Source organism: Coccinella septempunctata, chromosome 5 (genome assembly GCF_907165205.1).
Source record: "Coccinella septempunctata chromosome 5, icCocSept1.1, whole genome shotgun sequence".
NCBI classification, from domain to species: Eukaryota; Metazoa; Arthropoda; class Insecta; order Coleoptera; family Coccinellidae; genus Coccinella; species Coccinella septempunctata.
In genome coordinates, this window is record NC_058193.1 from 16110222 (window position 1) to 16132054 (window position 21833).

The 21833-nt window shown below is 38.1% G+C and overlaps 1 protein-coding gene across 2 annotated transcripts in view; it reads left to right on the plus strand.

The window, feature by feature from the left end:
• Nucleotides 1-21833, plus strand: part of LOC123313154 (ribonuclease P protein subunit p25-like protein) — a 47732-nt gene that overhangs the window by 5031 nt on the left and 20868 nt on the right. Inside the window, exons 1-2 of one of the 2 annotated variants that reach the window (XM_044897894.1) lie at nucleotides 10523-10703; nucleotides 10798-10988. In XM_044897894.1, coding sequence (XP_044753829.1) covers nucleotides 10560-10703; nucleotides 10798-10988 — 335 coding nt within the window. In that variant the 5' untranslated portion in view covers nucleotides 10523-10559. Of the gene's footprint in view, nucleotides 1-10522; nucleotides 10704-10797; nucleotides 10989-21833 lie in introns of those variants that run through there. The other variant, XM_044897893.1, reaches the window with a different exon arrangement.

Genomic DNA, 21833 nt, shown 5'->3' on the forward strand with positions numbered 1-21833 from the left:
CCACATGCTATCACTTTTAGGCGGTGCTGTATATATTTCCTGAGAAATGGCGGTCTTCAATTTTAGCCAGTTCGCGCCTTAGAATATAGAATAACAGGAAGGAGCATATTGCTCATCTCAATTTGACCGGAATGGAGGAGAAATATGGCCGACATATATTTCCGTTTCAACAGTGACGTAGGACAATGAAGTTTCCAAAAAACTAACTTCAATAGTCAGTTGATTCTGATTAATCAAAAAAATTAGGAAAGCACTGACGTAAAGTCAGAAGCTTTTTCAAGCTCGTTCAAATTGATAATCTAAGCGGAAATTCACCCCGCCTAACACTGCTTGGCTAGATACTTAATGGTATTAAGGTCTATGACTTAACATCACCTACGCCCGTGGAGTGTTATTGTCATGAGATAACCTTGTTATATGTCATGAAATTCGGGAACTCATAATTAATTCCTGATATTCAGCTTAAAAAAATCACCTACCTATGAATTATTCACGCTACAATATCCAAAATCCTTATTTTCAGTAAATTTCAAGAATCAAAATGACCAAAATTAAGTTAAAACATCACTTTGTTCATTTGGCCACAGATAATAGAATCATTTGACTTCCAAGTCTGCCACTTTTAAAATTAAAATTTGGAAGACCAATATGGCCGTTTCCGTCGCACAATTCCCGTCACATTTATTCGAAAAAGCTCCTTCCTGATATTCTATGTTCTAAGGTTCGCGCAGATTGAAGCTGAATCTCCCCCCTTCTATATCTCTGGTTACAAATCTGTAGCGTACGATCGATCTGTCATTGTCATTGTCTACTCTGTAATCTGTGGTCATTGTTCGATTCACAGATTCGTAAATAATGCAATTCTGGAAATGTTTCTGTAACTATTTTCTTCAGAGTGTTATTTTTGAACTACTTATCGTAATTAGTTACGGATTCCTGTAAGCTGCAGATCAATGAAAAGGTCCAGAATTGCAATTTTTCTGTAAGCTTGTACTATCCTGAGCTTAAATTACCTTGCGCTGGTCAGTGATGCTTGTAGAATTCTTTTTACTTCGAAGATACTTACGAATGACAGCACTTTAAAGACACCTTACTACTCTATGGCCACAGATTACAGAGTGTAATCTGTGTCTATGGCCAAAAATCGCGATCGTCTGGTTGTGGTAGGACTCCACATTACGTAGGCAACCCAAAGTACTTACCCTGATTACTAATAGAAAAATTGACGGGAGGTTGGGAGATTCGAAAGAAAACAACACATTTAAACCCAAACAAGAATATTTCGGGTTTCATTGGAGACGATTTCCAATGTCATAGCTCTAGGGCGCAGCAGAGGGGAGGAAAGAGAGCTGTGAGGAAACCTCCCCTTAGAACAGCAACAACTTCATAATCCACTATACAGGTATGATTTTACGTAGCTACGGCAACAGGTTCAACTGGCGAGAGAAAATCTCATGTGAAATGCACACTTGGTGGAATCAGTCACATCTACAGCTATCAGCTCCTTTATAATGACTCTTAACCGATATTTCAGTGAGATGAGTTACAGTCAGCATACAACAGTTCTGAATTGGGAAGGGTTCAGTCAGGCGGTTGTGGGAAGGATTAGATTCAGATGCAAGGGCGTCCAGCCTAAAGGGTTAGAGACGCAGTTACAACGCTATCCGGCCTCAAGGGTGAGAGACGCAGCTGCAAAGGCATCCGGCTCCAGAAATCGACGCAGATACAACGGTATCCGACCTGAAGGGTTAGAGACGCAGATCCAACGGTACCCGGCCTCAAGGGTGAGAGACGCAGCTGCATGGGCATCCGGCCTCAGAAATCGACGCAGATACAAGGGTATCCGGCCTGCAGGATACTAACAAGGGCAAAATCCACAAAAGTTGTATGTTTGTCCAGTAACACAAATATGAATTATTTCCGCTCTTGGCTATCACGTTCAAATATGTCCTGTATTGACCATCTACACCAGTGAAGAGAAAAATAATAATAATAAAAGAAAAGGAAAAATGATAATTAAGGATCCTTAATGCAATTACAGTATTTACCCTGTTGGTCGTACCTAAGTAATCGAATCATTGGCTTGGCTTATGGGAGGCTTCAGTGACATTTACAAGTATTCATAAGATAGGCACAAAGAAAAATGTAGAAATTAAGAAATTAATACCATGAATATTACTTAACATGAGCGAAGTTTATTATAATGACTATCCCTCAAATCATAAATGGAATAGCATTGGAAGCAAAGAGGGGTAGCGTCCAAAATGGCGTCTGGCGTCCCTATGACGTGTTCAAAGAAAGAAAAACTCAGAAAGTACGTTTTTATCTAGAATAAAGAAAATGAGTTATATTGTGTTTGAAGCACATCTAGCGTATGGTCCGTATATACACATTTGGTAACCGAAAGTTACCAGAGCGGTTACTCTGGTGACTGATATTGAACCAAATTGTCAGGAATTCGACATATACGGACCGCCCACTTACTAACCAGAAGTAACCAAAGTGTATATACGGACCACAGCCCTAATAGAAACGGACGGAATTGGCCCTCGAGTAATTAACGAAATACTTTAACAATGAAAACTAATAAGATGCATCAAGTACCCAAAACCGCATATTCGCAATAAAACCTTCAAATTAACGAAAAAAGAAACGGTAATGATGTAATACGGTGATGATTCAATTTTTCCTTTTGTCGGTATGGTTAAAAATAATAATATTGTTAGTCAGAAAAAAGATTCTTGGTCTCTGAATGTTTTCATTGATAATTTTGAAGTCGAATGCATTCTTGATTCTGGTGCTGATGTTAATATCATGTCAATTGAAACTTTCAGGAAATTGAGTTTACCGGATTCATTAATTAGTAAATATCAAAGGCGAATTTTGGCGCTAGTGGTTAACTATGGTTAGGTTGTAGTTACTTGGGTAACCACATTTTGGCGAAGATAACCATGTAACTATGACGTTTTAATGACGTCACACGAAGTTAACCACGTAACCTTCCTCTTGAGTAGGGTTAATGGCGTGGTATGTCATTGAACTCTATGGGAACCCATAGAGTTCAATGTGGTATATATTTCTATCTCCTTTCAATGAGTGAAATGGAATATTGGACCCACAGATTACATCTCTGTAATCTGTGATTGGACCATTGATGTTATGTGGGATTCACAAAGTTTTGAAGAGAATGAAGAGATGGATGCTATAATCAAAGATTAACCTTCCTCTTCGATATAACGTTATTTTTATAAATAAAATTCAATTTCTGTACCAGACAGAAAAGAAATAATATGGGAACTGGGAAGATAATCCGGTAATTATATATAATTACCGATAATCCGTTCAATTAAGTTTTCACTCGTTAAGCAAAACTGAAAATTTGAATTTGATAATTTTGATTATTCTTAAGCTTATGAATTATTATTTACTAAGTAGGTATGCTGAGGTCTTGGTCGGATTCATACTTTTTGGATGATTTTTTGTTTTGATAGACTTGATAAAGCCCTAAGCTATTTGGGATGTATTATATACATAGTATATAGGGTATATATGTACTACGTCAAGTAAAAATATGAATTAATGAGTATCTAGACGATCAATTGGAAAAGTATCTGTGTAGATAGTGAAATAATAAATCCTCAATGTAAAATCATTTTTATCTATAACAAACTCACAAATATAAAGGAGTGTAAAAAAACGGTATTTTAAAAGGCACTGTTACTAATAACCTTTAATATTACAGATCTTCCTTTAAACAAAGCAATGGTATTTTCAATTCGTGTCGTTTCAGAGAGTAGAAAATTGAAATGCTTCTCCTTGGCCCTTGAATTTCCACTATCACTACCAATATAAAAATTTTTGCTGCTCATTATTTGAGAAACATGAATCTTAAGTTCCCAACTGGTGAAAGATATGTGTGAATTTGAATTCATATTCCATGTCTCTTTCCATATCATTCAGATTATCAGATGTTCATCGATATGGACACATAAACCAATGTTTGCAGGGATAAACAAGTCCTTCTATCAATTGGTACTTTCCATAAAAATATTTATCTTCTCCTTGTTGAAACATATTTTGATATGGTTTCCCTTTCCTTATCCCTCTAACCTCCATTTATTAATTTATTTGGAAATCCATTAATCGAACAAATCAGACAGAACTGCTAGTTGACACCTTCCAATAAATGTCATCAGTAACTATGACGTCACACATAACCATAACCATAGTAAGCTGTGGTTACAGCGCCAAAATTCGCCTCAAATTTCCATTAATAGTTTTGGAGGAAACAAGATACCAGTAATTGGAAAATGTGATCTTAAATGTTTTTTCAATCATACATATGAAATTTTCACATTTATAATTGTCAGCATATCTTATCCAACTGTCTTGGGTTTACCCACATGTCAGAGAATTGGTATTTTGAAAAAAGTTTTCAATCTCACAAATAATGATTATAATAAAATTCTTAATGAATTTCAGGATTTATTTCAAGGCCTAGGATGTTTACCTCCAGTCTGCCATATCAAGTTACGTCCGGATGCTATTCCGCATGTATAAAAATTTCTAAAAGGGAATATTGGAATAGTTGAAAATTTTAAATGTAAATATTGTAATTTTCTACTTTGATAATTTTAAGCTTACTCTTAAGAAAAGGGATGTTAGATAAGGAATTTCAACATATGCGCCTAATGAATATTGAATATGTACACTGAAGTCAGTATGTTCTTGGGAATAAACCAGTACGCATCTCATAGTCATTTAATAAAATAATAATTCGTCAAGTCTCAAATATCAAGAAACGATATTTATTACAGTCTATGACATATCTCTGGTTCAATCATAGCCATTGAACTCTATGGTTCCCATAGAGTTTTTATTCCACAATTCATCCCTTTTAAATGAAGTATTTCCAAAGAATGTTTATCTTTCTTTACGAAACTAAATCAATCAATTCACTTCCGATAATTTCGATAAATATCTTGATTTTCTAGAAAAACTCTGGTTAGGCCGTACAAATCTCGAAAAGAGTACTGACAAACGTCAAAGTTTGTTTTCATTTCGCAGCGCCCTCAACGGTAATTGGATTCGCGAATACACATTTGGTAACCGAAAGTTACCAGAGCGGTTACTCTGGTGACAGATATTGAACAGAATTGTCAGGAATTCTGCATATACGGACCGCCAACTTACTAACCAGAAGAAACCAAAGTGTATATACGGACCACAGCCTAGATCGAGAGGTTGGGTGCATTTATGGAGGGTAGAGCCTCCATTAAAGAGAGAAGAGCTTATGCGTTCTAATCGAATAAGAAAGAGATGAACTGATTCCGTGTGGGCAATGTCAAAATCATATGTGACGCAGACGTTGCCCACAAGGTGTTCATACGTTGATTTATAATTCACATTATATTTATTCTTGAATGAAATGAAACTCACATAATTTTTATATTTTCCATTTCGAAGGAATGTTGGAATTCCTGATTTGCTTGTTGAGCATTTAGTATGGAAAATTTTTACAATTTTCGCAGACTTTGCCCACAAGGTGTTGATTATTATTATATTATTATTATTCTCATTACATCTATTCTTGAATAAAACATATTTTTGGACATAATTCATTTCGAAGGAATGCTATGGAATTCCTGTGTGTCTTCTCGGAAGCTTGATGAAAATTTATTAAAGAAAATTTTCGCATAAACTTGTGCACTATAACCTTTTGACAGCTTGCCCACAAACTCTCCATCTTATTCAACCTACCGACCTCTCTCTCACCGGCGGAGTCCATGTTATTATAAGTCTATGGTATATACACATTTGGTAACCGAAAGTTACCAGAGCGGTTACTCTGGTGACTGATATTGAACCGAATTGTCAGGAATTCGACATATACGGACCGCCCACTTACTAACCAGAAGAAACCAAAGTGTATATACGGACCACAGCCATGATTGCACCGAAGTGTGCATATACGGACCGCCCACTACTAACCAAGCGTATGGTCCGTATATACACATTTGGTAACCGAAAGTTACCAGAGCGGTTACTCTGGTGACAGATATTGAACTGAATTGTCAGGAATTCGACATTTACGGACCGCCCACTTACTAACCAGAAGAAACCAAAGTGTATAGACCATTGAACTCCCATAGAGTTCAATGGTATAGACGAACCACAGCGCAGAAGTAACCAAAGTGTATAGACCATATTAGTGAGGTTAGAATCACTCAATTGGCGGGAGATCCATATTCAAATTTTTTTACATAGGAATCGACTTTAAGATGGAATATCGCTAGCTAGAAGTAAATGTTAATATAAAGACATGCAAAATTGGGTACCGCAATCATTAGAGGTTGTTTCCAAGTACATTTTACATCACAAAATACTTTTATATGTCCTAAAATCAAAATTGAACACATTATTATACGGAATATATCCGTATGTCGTAGATCATTTCTGCTATACGTCAATCATGAACCGTAACCGTAGATAGAGGAAAGAGAAGATACCGCATTGCGCAGCTACGAAGGAGAGCTCTCTGTGTCCAACATCAACTTGTTTTTGTTTACGTTTACCCCAATCCGAATCTATCTTTTTTGGCATATTTTCCACAAATTACACAATTTCCTGGCATGTCCACACCGAAATTCTTGATACTCAAGTCTTAAAACGCACGAAACACTATTAAATCGAACACAAATACGATAATTAACATTCGAATATTGGGGTAAACGTAAACAAACATGGAGTAAATGCACAGTAAATGTCAACAAAAACATAGAGATGTTGGACACACTTTTCTTGTTGTTTACGTTATCTTCCCCTTCCTCTATCTACGACCGTAACAAAGAAAATGACATGCTACGCTTGCGCGTTAGAATGATGTCAGCTTCAGAGGTTAGAAACGAAATGAAGCTACGACAAACGTTCCTCTTTGGACAAACTTCCATGGATCTTGCTGACCAATTTTATATTGATCCATTATTAAAAAAATATACCATTTTATTACGAAATTTTGTTTTCAACTTGTTAAGAAAGGATCATAGAACACATTCCAACAGAAATAAATCTTAAGAAATTCGCTAAAATATCCAAAAACAGGCGAGAAGTACGCGGCATTTTTAGTCCCATAAGAAATGCTTAGGGAATTCAGGGACCAGATCCACGGATGGATCGCGTTTCAAATTTCCCGCCTAACCTCACTAATATGGTCTATATACGGACCACAGCCCAACAGAAACCGGACCATACGCTACAGTTAGAACTTCTAGGGCGCGTTCCACTAGGCGCTCACAACGCTCACGACGACCTAAGGCCGTTCCACTAGAAGATCACGATCGCCCGCTTCGAATCGATGGCGGCATCGTTTTCGATCATGACGACCCATGTCTGCCCGTTGGTCGAAGTGGTCGTTTGTGAACGTGTGGCGCTAAATTTAAAATGGATGAATTATCATTGATTTCGTGACGTCGATTTCATTTGAACTTTGAAATAAAGTTATTATTTATTTATTTTATCATCAAATTCCGCTACAACTCGTAAATTTTATAAAATATCGGAGTCCATCTTCAACACTACCAAAGATCTTTGAACACTATTGCTTTCTCACGAACAAGAACACAAGATTTGTAAATAAATTCTGATTCCCACTGTACCAATGTTGTGAAAGCTAAACCGCTTAAATCAAAGAAGAACTTGGCGAGAGTTTGGTTCTTCATCTTTCTCAAGAGAATCAAATTATACAAAACTGATTTCTGCATTCATTTCGCTATTTGAATTTTCAAAAACGAGTTCACCGTCGCTCACGTACCGTTCCACTAGCCTATACGCTTTTGAAGCCGGGCACTAGTGGAACGGTAATTCGGGCGGTCGTGGTCGTGATCGTTGTGGAATTTTGTCTTAGAATATAGAATAACAGGAAGGAGCATATTGCTCATCTCAATTTGACCGGAATGGAGGAGAAATATGGCCGACATATATTTCCGTTTCAACAGTGACGTAGGACTATGAAGTTTCCAAAAAACTAACTTCAATAGTCAGTTGATTCTGATTAATCAAAAAAATTAGGAAAGCACTGACGTAAAGTCAGAAGCTTTTTCAAGCTCGTTCAAATTGATAATCTAAGCGGAAATTCACCCCGCCTAACACTGCTTGGCTAGATACTTAATGGTATTAAGGTCTATGACTTAACATCACCTACGCCCATGGAGTGTTATTGTCACGAGATAACCTTGTTATATGTCATGAAATTCGGGAACTCATAATTAATTCCTGATATTCAGCTTAAAAAAATCACCTACCTATGAATTATTCACGCTACAATATCCAAAATCCTTATTTTCAGTAAATTTCAAGAATCAAAATGACCAAAATTAAGTTAAAACATCACTTTGTTCATTTGGCCACAGATAATAGAATCATTTGACTTCCAAGTCTGCCACTTTTAAAATTAAAATTTGGAAGACCAATATGGCCGTTTCCGTCGCACAATTCTCGTCACATTTATTCGAAAAAGCTCCTTCCTGATATTCTATGTTCTAAGAATTTTGTAGGTTGATTTTCTGTGACTGAACGTAATTCTTTCCTTACATCACACTCATCAGTCATCACAGCCAAATGTAAACATTGATGACATTAACCTATTTATCGTAATTTTGTATGAAAAGGCAATTTCTCAGAAAAAATTACTTGCACATTCAATAATGATTTATTAGCATTTTTTCATTGAATTAAATCACAAGAATCCAAATAATCTGAGGCGATTGGAAAAATTAACCTGAGTTCATAAGTCAAAGACGTGAATCTTGAACGAATCGAGTATTATGGTTTTTGTACTTACAATTATGTGAAAAGGTTGTACCTATTACAGTAGGTAATAGAAATAAATCACACTAAGAACCTCAGAATATGTTTATTTCTCAATGAATAAAATATTGAATTGACGCTGACAGTGAAAATCCATAACCAGAGGCAGTCTCTGCCATAACTGAAGAAACTGAATTATAGGATTTTCATTACAATGAGTTTCACGTTTAAGAGTTCTATATAATTAAAGTAGCTGTTGGAAATGTCCTCCTCTTTGCTCCAAACACTTCTCACATCTTCTTTTGAGAGATTCAAAGACATTATTCAATATAAACGGATCATCGTTAATTAGATGAATTTTTTCAATGATCCTAGTCTTGAGTTCGTCCAGATTAGAAATGGGTGATTGGAAGATAGAATTCTTCAAATGAGGCCATAAGAAGAAATCACATGGTGTAAGATCACACGATCTTGAAGGAAATTCATTTTCAGTATTGACGCTAATGAGTCGATCCTGAAAAATATTCCTTAGTGTAGCCAATGTTTCTATAGCTGTGTGTGCTCTGGCTCCATCTTGTTGAAAATAACTATTTGACCGTTCTTCGAAATTTAATTCAGCTATAAAAGGCATGATAATATCCTCTTTATAGCGTTCTGCTGTTAAAGTTCCGTCAAAGAAAATAGGTCCAACAATTCTTCTCTGACTGATAGCACACCAAACTCCAATTTTTTGAGAATGAAGTGGTGTCTCAATGTAAAAATTTTCTGGTTTTTGACTGCTCCACATTCTCATATTTTGGGAGTTGACATATCCAGAAAGATGAAACCAGGCTTCGTCGGAGAAGAAAACTTTATTCGGGTTATCGATGAATTAGTTTAGAAACCACTGACAGAAGGCCATTCTACGAGGGTAATCAACATCTTCAATCTTCTGATAACATGTCAATCTATAAGGATACAAATTGATGTCTTCTTTCAAAATTGTGTGACATGTACCAACAGAGACTCCAGCTAGTTGAGATAAAACCCGAACAGAGGTTCGTGGAGCTTCTGTCATCACATTCTCAACATTTTCGATTAACTCGGGTGTTCTCTTCTTTGGTCGACCACTTCCTTTTTTTCTTTAAACGCTACCTGTTTCACGAAAAACGCTCACACATCGCGAAACAGTACTCTGGAAAGATTGGTAATCTACAGCAACGTTGGGATACTCGATCCTGAAGTCGCTGAGACATTTCTCAACAGAATATTTCCACTCGCCTTCTATTTTCTCCCCATTTCTGAAGTAGGATTCAATAATGAATGCTTTTTGTACGTCGGTAAAAACCATCTTTATCATTTGCTGATAATTTTAATTTAACAACAATCCAAAACGCTAACTTGACACCTAACCTGTAATAAGAATAGAACACAAGCTAAGAACTACGTTTAGATACGCTATAGGCCTGTTTTGGTTCGCTTTTAGGATGGTTCCAGAACGGTTCAAAACAGTCGCACATTTATTTATTCAGCGTAAGCTCGCGCGTAGCATGCGTGTAGCTTCCCACACCATTGCTGCTCCACTACTTTGAACCGATTCGGAACCGCCTCAAGTGCGAACCAAAACAAAGCTAATATCGACGTTTAAAATTCCATAGCCTACTTGACGACGAATTTTTTTGAACGCACGTTATATGTAAACAAACAAGAATAAGAATTTGCTCTTTGTTATTTGTTGAGTTGACGGAGTTGACGACAGTGACACCCATTTCTCTATGGTTGACGACGTTGAGGTTAATTTCAAGATTTTGAATTTGATTGAAATGGAAAATTACACGAAAGGTAAAAATGAGGAAGAACCTTTGCTTCTTACAGATATTCCTATAGCAAATATTCCTCAGGACGTACTGTGGCTGCAGGTATTTTTTTTTACCTTTCTATACTCACGATTCTCTTTCCTGTAAATCTTGCAGACAAAAATTAAGTTTTTTTTTGACAAGCATTACATTTTAGGTTCGAGGAGGTACCAAAATGAGGAATGTTTTAGCTCATATGAAAAAGTTCCATGAGAATAAATCCGATGATATATGTTGCATTTGGACAGGATGTGGACCATCTGTAGAAAAAGCAATTTCTTGTGCTGAAATTACTAAGAGAAACTATGACTATAAGTTACACCAAGTAACTAAAATTTGCTACAAAACGTAAGTACATACATGTTTGTTTTTTTCACTGATTAAAGTCTTCTTTGTATGCTATTCTGCATGTAACTTGGCAAATTACTATTGAACTCTGAAATTATAGAGTTTGAAGGTAACAATTTGTATGAATAGGATTTCAAAAAATGCCAAATTTTGTTGTGAATAACATAATGTACAAGAAATCAATTGGTACATACATATTTCAATTTCAGGAGACTTATAGACTCACCAGCAAAATAATCGATACACTCATCAAATAAATGAAGTCTGTTCATTCATAAATGTATTATTTCGAGTCTACTTTGATTGAATTTTTTTTCCAATTGAGGGTGAGGTTTATATGAAATCTATCACACTCTACTGGGTAAAAGGAAATCTGTTTTTGGTGAGCCTATTTTCTTCTTTGAAACCACCTGTGGTGTGATCCACCTTGTGATTTCTTATTTTATCATCAAGACACATTTTTTTTCAACAATTTCATCTTTGATTATTAACAATAATGAAATTGATTCCTCATTCATCACCTGGGGAAAATTAAACATTTGACTATATTCACAAATTTTTCAATAATACATTCTTCGACATGTTTTATTCCATTCTCAAGACTGAAAATTAACGCACCAGATCATACAAATACATATATCATCAAACAACAGATGTTAATACAGGAGATAGTTATTACAATAGAGTTATAGCAACTAGAAAATAACTCGCTAAATATTAAGTTTTAGGTTTTAAAGTTCGTTCTGATGCGACAGATATTGTGATCCAAACCTTGTATCGCGCTTTTACTGCAATGTCAAATGTCATTGACGATCGTATACTCCATTCACTTTTATTTTAGCAGTCCGTGGGCCATGGATATTTGACACATTTCACTCTATAGTACGAAAATGTGGGGTTATGAAGCTTGTCAAAACATTTTTGGGTTATAAATCAACGCTATGTTGCCCGTTCTAATTGAAGGCATACCAAATCAAGTTATTTGCATGGAAAATACAAGAGATCAGTATAATATCATAATATGCAGTAGCTTGGGGAGAGTTAATGTTTGTTATCTTCTTTGGCTAAAGTTTGATACTGTAACGTTTTCTTCGCTTGATTGAAACGTCCAACTGATTTAAATTATTTTTTCACACTTAATACACTTATAACTCACAAACTAACTATGACACTACTATTTATTTTCACTCGTATTTATTTCCACTAGTTGCTTGCACTGTGAACTATAACTGTACTTGTACTTCTACCTGCTCCTCCTCTGGGCTTATATAGGCGCCCAGCCTTTCAAGCTATGCAGTGCCGTCCATAGATTTTTATCTGATGGGAATGTTGCTTGGTGACTAGGTAATAAATGAACCGACATTCAGCCTTCAATTTCAAAGCCTTTCCGATTCTTGGCTGCTGTCGTAATAGTTCTTCCTGACGTCCAAATTTATTTCTGAATACTCTTGTCCTTCGCTACACAATGAGCGAGAGAGTATTCCTCAGAAACTATAAAGAGGTCTTGATGCACTTCCTGTGTGACGCCGAACCGTGCAACGCGTGTCTCACCATAGCAATCTATAAACCTCTGGTAATCGCTGCTACCTTGCATCGGAGCTTCCAAAAGACGTACCTCTTCTTCGTCCTGCGCGTACGGGGCTAATCGGTTGAAATGGACGACCTTTGGTTTTCCTCTGGGGAGCTTCCTTATCCGGTAAACTACATCATTTATCCCCTTGATTATTTCATACGGTCCCTCCCACTGTCTCTGCAGCTTTGGTGAAAAACCTTTCCTCCTTTGTGGATTATGTAGCCACACCAGATCTCCAGTGGTGAATCCACCCTCAATAGCCTTGATGTCGTAGCGCATTTTCATTCGGTCACTTGCTTGCTGCATTTGATTGCGTACCTTGTCATGAATGTAATCCAGCTTGTTCCTTAATTTACTAACGTAGTCCTCCCCAGCTACGTCTTCTGCAGGCTTACATCCAAACTCTAATTCGCAAGGCAGCCGTATTTCTCTGCCGAACATTATACTGGATGGAGTTTCCTTGGTAGATTCTAGAACCGAAGATATATATGCCATGATGAATAGATGTAAATATTCATCCCAATCCCGCTGGTGATCAGAAACTACTTTGGCTAGATGTTTTCCCCTGGTCCGATTCATTCGTTCGACCATGCCGTCTGATTGTGGATGAAGAGGTGTAGTCCTTGTTTTGTGAATCCCCAATTCCAACTTCTTGGAATAACTTCGATTCAAAATTTCGACCTTGATCACAATGCAGCTCCAGAGGTATTTCAAATCTGTAGAAGAATTCTCTGACCAATTTATCAGCTACCGTACTTGCCTCTTGATTAGGAATACCGTAGGCTTCCACCCATTTAGTGAAATAGTCCATCGCTACCATGTAGTAGTACAATGTACTTGTTTCCATGGTCTGTTTCGGGAAAGGGGCCAGCGATGTCGATAGCTACTCGTTCCATGGGGGATCCGACGTTATATTGCTTCATTGGTGCTTTTCCTTTACCATAAGGTCCGTTAGCAGCAGCACAAACCTTGCATCTTCTACACCAATATTTAACGTCCCTCTTACAATTTAGCCAATAAAATCGCTGCCTGACTTTTTCAAACGTCTTGGTTATCCCGAAATGTCCACCGGAAGTTCCATTATGTAGTCTGGTCAGAATGTCTGTCACACGGCTCTTCGGCACAATCAACTGAAGTCTCTGCTCAGTTCCATCTTCATTTTCCCAACAACGTTTCAGAAGACCTCCATCAATCTTCAACGTTTCCCATTGTGCCCAATACGACTTCATATTCTGGCTCAGTCTGGATACTTCTACCCAAGTAGGTCGTCTACCGCTCTTCTTCCAACTCAGGATTACTTTCAAGTTATTATCTATCTCTTGTGCTCTTTGAATTTCTTCAGGTAGCCAGTCGTCTTCGATTACGGTGGTCCGCCTTCCAGGCGCGAACAATGGCTGGAATTCTGGGGACACCCAATGGTTTTGGTCGAGCCAGTGTCTATCACAGCGCAAGGGCCGGACTGGTTACAATACGTTACATCAGTTGTAGATTTCAAAAATATTAACCCGAAGATGAAATGCATATGTTGCAGTGGTTGGGAATGGGTATCTCCCGAAGGAATTAACAGATAATTCTTCTTGAAGTGCCTATCCTCTATGGATGTTGGCTATCACATTGGTCCAAATAACTTTATTCACTGCCGCTCTGAATAGAGCTGTCGATGTCATTCCAGTCCATGTTCTTAAGTTTCGCAGCCAGGATATTCGTCTTCGCCCTGCTGACCTTCGGCCCTCTATTTTTCCCTGCAGGATGAGCTGAAGAAGGTGGTATTTTCCATTTCGCATGATATGTCCGAAGTATTCCAATTTCCTGCATTTGACACATTGTAGGTATTCTAATTGTCCGTCAATGCGTTGCAATACCGTATCGTTTGACACGTGGTGTACCCATGGGATTCTGAGCATGCGGCGATAACACAACATCTCAAATGCATCTATGCGCTTACATGAGGCATCAGTAAGGGTCCACGCTTCTGCTCCGTACAGAAGGGTTGAGAGCACATAGCATTTTAGAATTCTTATTCTAGTATGAATGTTGAGGGACAGATTGCATAGTACTTTACGCATCTTGTTAAATGTACTTCTTGCTTTTTCGATTCGACATTTTATTTCCCGAGAATGATCCCCATCCTTATTCGAGGTGCAGCCCAGATATGTAACTGTTTCGGCCATTGTGAGGACTATATTGCCAGCAGTAAACTGTATGTTGTCGATAGGGTTTTTACTGATAATTAGTGTGTGTGTCTTCTTACAGTTTATCTTCATACCATATTTAGTGCATGCAGTCCCTACACGGTCTATAAGTCTTTGGAGCCCTTCAGCAGTGTCCGCTATAAGGACGGTGTCGTCAGCGTATCTGAGGTTATTTATTATTTCACCGTTTATTACAACTCCATCTTCTATGCTGTCTAATGCTTCTTTAAACAGATGTTCTGAGTAGACGTTAAACAGAAGTGGTGACATTATACAACCTTGGCGAACTACTCTCCTTATGCTAAACTCCTCTGATGTTTCGTTTTCGACTCGAACAATGGCTTTTTGTTGTAAATATAGCTTCGATATTATATTTGCGTCTTTGTCATCGATTCCGGATTCACGTAGGATTGAGATGAGTATATCATGTTTGACTCTATCAAAGGCCTTTTCAAAGTCTATGAAGCACATAAAGACGTCTGTGTTAACATCCCGTGCTCGTTGAATCAGGACCTGTATTGAGAATAAGGCCGCTCGGGTACCCAGTCCCTTCCTGAAGCCGAACTGTGTGTCGCTTATTCTCTCATCGAGTCTTCTATATACGCGTGCCTGTATAATATTAAGGAAAGCTTTTAGGATGTGACTCATCAAGCTTATTATTCTGTGGTCAGAACATTTATTTGCGTTCGCCTTTTTGGGTATTGGGATGAATGTCGACAGCAGCCATTTGGCAATTGACCGCTTGTGTATACTTTGTTAAAGAGGTTGGTAAACAGTTTTATCTGTTCTGGATCCAGCAGCTTGAGGACTTCCCCATGAATCTGGTCTGGTCCAGGAGCTTTGTTGTTCCTTAGTCGGTTGATAGCTGATTCCACTTCCTCTTGTGTAATGGTAGGTCCTTCGTCACCGACCACCGGGAATCCATTATCGATATTCTCGTCTCCGAAAAGCTCCTCCATGTATTCCTTCCATCTTGCAAGTTTTTTGTCCGTCTCCGTTATGTTGTTGTCATTCGAGTCTAAGATTATTCCTGGATCCCGTCTTTGATATCCTCCCGTTGCTTCCTTTATTTTCTTATGAAGATTAAAGTTGTCGTATTTCTTTTGCAAGATCTCGATTTCGACACCTTTTTCCTGTAGCCACCGTTCTTTAGCTTCTTTAATTGCTCTTATGACTTTCTTGTGTAGCTCCTTGTATTTTACATTGTCCCTGTTTCTGTGTTGTCTTCTTTCTTCCATAAGTTCTAAGATAGAGTCTGTCATCCATTGTTGTCTCTTAACCAATCTGTCTGGTCTTAGTTCTTCTTCTGTAACAGGGGTTATAGATACTTTTATTTTATTCCATAGGTCTTCTATTTCTATTTCATGGTTGTTGTTCTCAGATATATTTTTGAATTCTTTGTTTAACCTCTCCTTTGTTTGTCGTTATACGTTGTCTTGTTTGAGTTTCTGCATGCAAGCAGTCTTTGGAGTTTTCTTTCTAACTACCTTCTTTAGTCTTAATTTCGTGCGAGCTAGTAACAGGTTGTGATCTGATGGTATGTCCGCGCCAAGATACGTTTTACAAGAGATAACCGCATTGCGATATCTTCTGTTTATCATAATAAAGTCGATTTGATTCCTCACGATTCTATGGTTGTTGTCGGCTGGGGATCTCCAAGTGTATAGTCTTCGGGGGGGTAGTTTAAAAAATGTGTTCATGATTGTGATGTCCACTTCTTGACAGAATTCAATTAGTCGTTCTCCTCTCTCATTTCTTACTCCCAGTCCAAAACCGGGGGATTCTTAGTGTTACTGCAACGCTCAGTTATAGTATTTATTCGGTTTCATAATTATTCATTATTAATATTCAGTAAAGTTTATTTTTCGGATTTGAATTGAGCGTTGAATCAATAGCCGCGTTTCATTTTTATGTTGTAAATAAATACGTTGGAAAATCTCGGGCTACATATGGGAACATATGGACGAGAGATGAATTCAATTCGAATTCTCGGTTCACGAAGTGCGAAGCAAATTTCTCATTGAATTCTCGATATTCGAAATCTCATAATTTCAAGAAAAGGTGTGTGAAAGCTTTCCAAGGACTGCAAATAGATACCAGGATAGTACCAGCTCCCCATTCTGGCGATCGTTCCAATAAAGGTAGGTTCCAGTCCTTCCAGCGTATCTTTTGTATTCTCCATTTTCTTTTCTATTTTAAATCAAACGTTAATTGAGCTACCGTAACATTGGCCCTAATTCGAGCCGGATATTATCTGTTGATTCAGCGTTCATTCAAAATAATATCTAGATTTTTTTGTTCGTATTTCTCTTCATTCATTCCTATAGTTTTTTTTTTTTCTCTCATTCAACTTCATAACTGAGGGTTGCAGTTTTCAAATTTATTTATCTCATAATGAGTGCTAATAAATTAAAGCAAAATATTGCTCTTCGTCAGCTTCATATCGATGATATCGAGGAAGTACTTTTGTTGGCACAATCCGCCATTGGTGGTGAGAGCCTCCATACTCGTTTCAGACTGCGTTATGAACAATTGGATCATATCCACCAAAAGTTTCATGACATTCATAGTGCTATTATTGCCTTATTATCAGTAGTTGAAGGCTCTGATTTAAATGCGGAAAAATTGTTGAAGTCATCCGTTAATGAATCCTTTTTCACCATCAAAACTATTTATAAAAATTTATTTTCTGATGATGACAGTAGAAGTTCAGTAGTCAGCATTACTAAAGGTGCACCTAACGTCAAGCTTCCAAAAGTTTCGTTGCCAACGTTTAGTGGAAACTATAAAGATTGGACTACCTTTTATGATATCTTCGTAAGTTTGGTACATAATAACGATAACTTATCGGATGTTGAAAAGTTTCAGTATTTACTGAGCTCCTTGACTTCACAAGCTTTTTCACTTTTAAAGGGTATTTCATTAACATCTGAAAATTATCAAATTGCATTCAATACTTTAACTAAAAGATACCAAAACAAACGTCTTTTAGCAAATTCTTTTTGGCAAGAATTAACAAACGTCCCAAAGCTGTCACAAGAATCCGTTGAAGGTTTGCGCAAACTAATTGATGTTTTTTCGGAAAATCTTTCATTCTTGAAAAATCTAGGTTTACCGGTTGATCAATGGGATTTCATTCTTTTTCATATGATGATGCAAAAACTTGATAATTCGACTATTAAACGCTTCGAATTACAGGAATGTTCTACAGAATTACCCTCATTTGCAAGTCTTCAAAAATTTCTTTTGAATCAATGCGCTGCTCTTGAATCTGCTGCTCTTTCTATATCTGCTAAATCAAAATACAGTCCACTCTCACAGAACGAATCTAAAAAATCTCAGAAATCTACATCAATTTTCATGACTCAATCCATGAATAATAGTACAAAAAATAAATTGAAGTGTAACTATTGTCAATCTGCTCATAGCATTTATAAATGTTATTCTTTTCTTGCGAAATCGCCATTTGAAAGGCAACAAATTGCTAAAATGAACAAATGGTGTTTCAATTGCCTTCACTCAGCACATGACGTATCTAAGTGCGCCTCGAAATCTACCTGTCGTTCATGTTCGGGCAAACATCATTCCCTCCTTCATTTTCCAAATTCCGATTCCCAAACTGTTGAAGAAAATTCTAATTCAATTGTATCTTCTGCCGCACCGTCGAATTCATCGGGTTCTTCTCAAGCTATTATAATGACGTCTTCTTCAGATTACGGTGTACTCTTGGCTACTGCACAGGTGAAAATCCGAGATGCCTATGGTAACTTCAAAATGATTCGAGCTCTCCTCGATAGTGGCTCCCAAACGAATCTAATAACGAAGAAGTGTGCTTCTCAGTTAGGTCTTCACCTTTCTAAATCATTTTTATGTATTCGGGGAATAGGAGATAGTTCGATACCATCCTCATCCAGTGTTATATGCACTGTGTGTCCTAGGTCTGCCCTCAGTCCATCATTTACATTTGATGCAATTGTTATGAACAAGATTTGTTCTCACCTGCCGAGTTCGAGAGTGTCCTTTTCGTCACCTTCAATATCCACTTTGGACTTGGCTGATCCCAACTTTGACACCCCAGGTAATATCGATCTTTTGTTGGGCGCCGAGGTATTTCCTTCATTACTTCTCGGTGGTCGTGTTGTTGGGGAGAAAGGAGAGCCTTCTGCCCTTCAAACAGTTTTTGGTTGTGTGTTGATGGGTCGAACGATAATTCCAAACCAAGGTGTCAGTTCACTACATATTTCTGTTGATTCTTCGCTGAATTCTACTCTGAAATCCTTCTGGGAGGTAGAAGAACTTCCAAATTCTGAATGCAGATCGCCAGAGGAGATTTTATGCGAAGAAATCTTCAGCAGAGATGTCAGCAGATCTGCGTCTGGACGATATAGTGTTTCTCTGCCTTTTAAAGTTACCCCACCTATATCATTTGGAGATACGTACTCCATGGCCTCACGTCGCTTTCTTTCCTTAGAGCGTCGACTTCGCACGAATCCCACCCTTCGGGATGATTACTGCAAATTTATGCAGGATTATCTGGATTCGGGTCATATGACAATAGTAGATTTGGCTTCATCATTGAATGATTCTTATTTCATTCCCCATCATTGTGTTGTGAAGCCGGATAGTTCTTCTACGAAACTGAGAGTCGTCTTTGATGCTTCAGCCAAGGTTATGGATAATCCTTCTTTAAACGACTGCCTTCTTACAGGACCGAAGCTACAAGCTGATATCGTGACCATCCTCTTGCGCTTTCGCACTCATAAGTATGTTTTCACAGCCGACATTCGGCAAATGTACCGTCAGATCTTGGTTGACCCTGTTCACCGTAAGTATCAGCGGATTCTATGGCGGTTCAGTCCATCAGATCCGGTTGAATGCTATGAACTCAACACGGTCACGTATGGAGTTTCTTCGGCGCCTTTTCTGGCCCTTCGAACATTGCATAAATTAGCAGATGATGAAGAAACATCTTTTTCCCTGGCAGCTAGAATCCTTCGTGATGACGTATATGTAGATGACGTAGTGTCGGGATCTGATGATCTCCAAGGTTCCATCAACCTCAGGGATGATCTGATTGCTCTATTGGGTAGGGGTGGATTCGAGTTGAGAAAGTGGTCAAGTAATAATCCATGTATTCTTGAAGGTATTCCAGATGACCATCAGTTGTCACAATCCTTTTCCTTCGATGAGGGCGATTTTGTCAAAATTCTGGGTTTGAGATGGAATCCTTGCTCAGACTGTTTTTCATTTGCCGTTACAGGAATAGAAAATAGTTGTACGAAACGGAGTATTCTTTCACAACTTGCACGCATCTATGATCCATTGGGATTTCTAACACCCTTCACATTTCTTATGAAATATTTTATTCAGCTGCTCTGGGTTCAGGGACTGCAGTGGGATCAGGTTCCTTCATCGGAATTTGTCGATCATTGGAGTCAGTGCAGGTCCGAATTGTCTGATCTGCAGGAGTTACAAATTTCGCGACGTCTAAGTCTTAGTTCAAGGGTGAGATGTGAACTACACGGATTTGGTGATGCAAGCGAGAGAGGATATGCTGCAGTGGCCTACTTCCGATTTTTAAACACTGCAGGAGAGGTCTCGATTTCTTTCATTTGCGCCAAGTCTAAAGTTGCTCCAGTTAGGCGAATTTCACTTCCTCGTTTAGAGTTATGTGCCTCTTTATTACTGGCCAAATTAATTTCTTTCATCAAATCCACTTATTCATCTATTAAAATAGATGATATATACGCTTGGTCAGATTCTAAAGTTGCTCTAGCGTGGATTAAATCTTCTCCTCATAAATGGAAATCCTTTGTCAGCAATAGAACGACAAAAATTCAGGATTTGGTACCGCCGGAACGTTGGTTTCATGTGAGGTCTGAAGACAATCCTGCTGATTTTGGATCTAGGGGACTCACGCCATCAAAACTGGTGAGATGCACCATGTGGTGGTCGGGACCAAGTTGGTTGTCCTCACCAGCTCCATTCAACTTGGAGGTGGAGTTTTCAGGTTCTGATGATCCCTTATGTTCAGCAGAGGCAGGAAAAATTGCATTGACAACCTGTATCGAAACAACCTTGGTTGATGATATTTTGTCCAGGTTTTCTACGCTCTCCAAAATTCAGAATGTTCTGGCTTATGTTTTGAGGTTTTGTTTCAATTCTAGATATCCTTCTCTACGCCGACGTGGTGGCTTGACTTCCTCGGAGCTAAAGAAATCTCTTTATCTCATCGTGAAAACTGTTCAATCACAGGTTTTTAGTGATGATATACTCAATCTTCAGAGAAAGAAACTTATTTCCAAACCGCTAAGAAAATTAAACGCGTTTCTTGATTCAGATGGAATTCTCAGGGTGGGCGGTCGTATTGCCTTTTCTGGACTCTCCTACGAGAATAAACATCCAGCACTTCTTCCTTGTCACCATCTCTTAACAGATTTAATTATCCGACATTTTCATATTCTTTATCTGCATCCAGGGCATCAGATGCTACAATATTTATTATGCCAACAGTTTTGGATTCTTTCACCACGAAGAGCGATTCATCGTGTACTTTCTAAATGTAATACATGCTTCAGAGTAAACCCAAAACCTGTCCAACCACTCATGGGAAATTTACCCGCTGTTCGTTTAAATAAAATTAAACCTTTTAGGTGCGTTGGCGTTGATTTTGGGGGCCCTTTCTTCGTTACCATGTCACGAAGTCGTGGAACTAAATATACCAAAGCATATATATGCCTTTTTATATGTTTTGCTGTGAAGGCAGTACACGTTGAGCTAGTTTCTGATCTCTCCTCAGAGGCCTTTCTGGCAGCATTACGACGATTTATTGCCCGTCGCGGTAGGTGTCAGAGAATTTTTAGTGACGGAGGTACCAATTTCCGAGGTGCTCACGGAATTCTACTCAATTTGATGAAAAATGCGGTAGAAAGTGAAAAAATTGAGTGGACGTTCAATCCCCCGTCATCCCCTCACTTTGGAGGACTTTGGGAGGCGGGAATAAAATCTACGAAGACTCGTCTCCTGAGAGTAATAGGTGAACAAAAGCTCACCTATGAGGAGTTGTACACTGTGCTCACA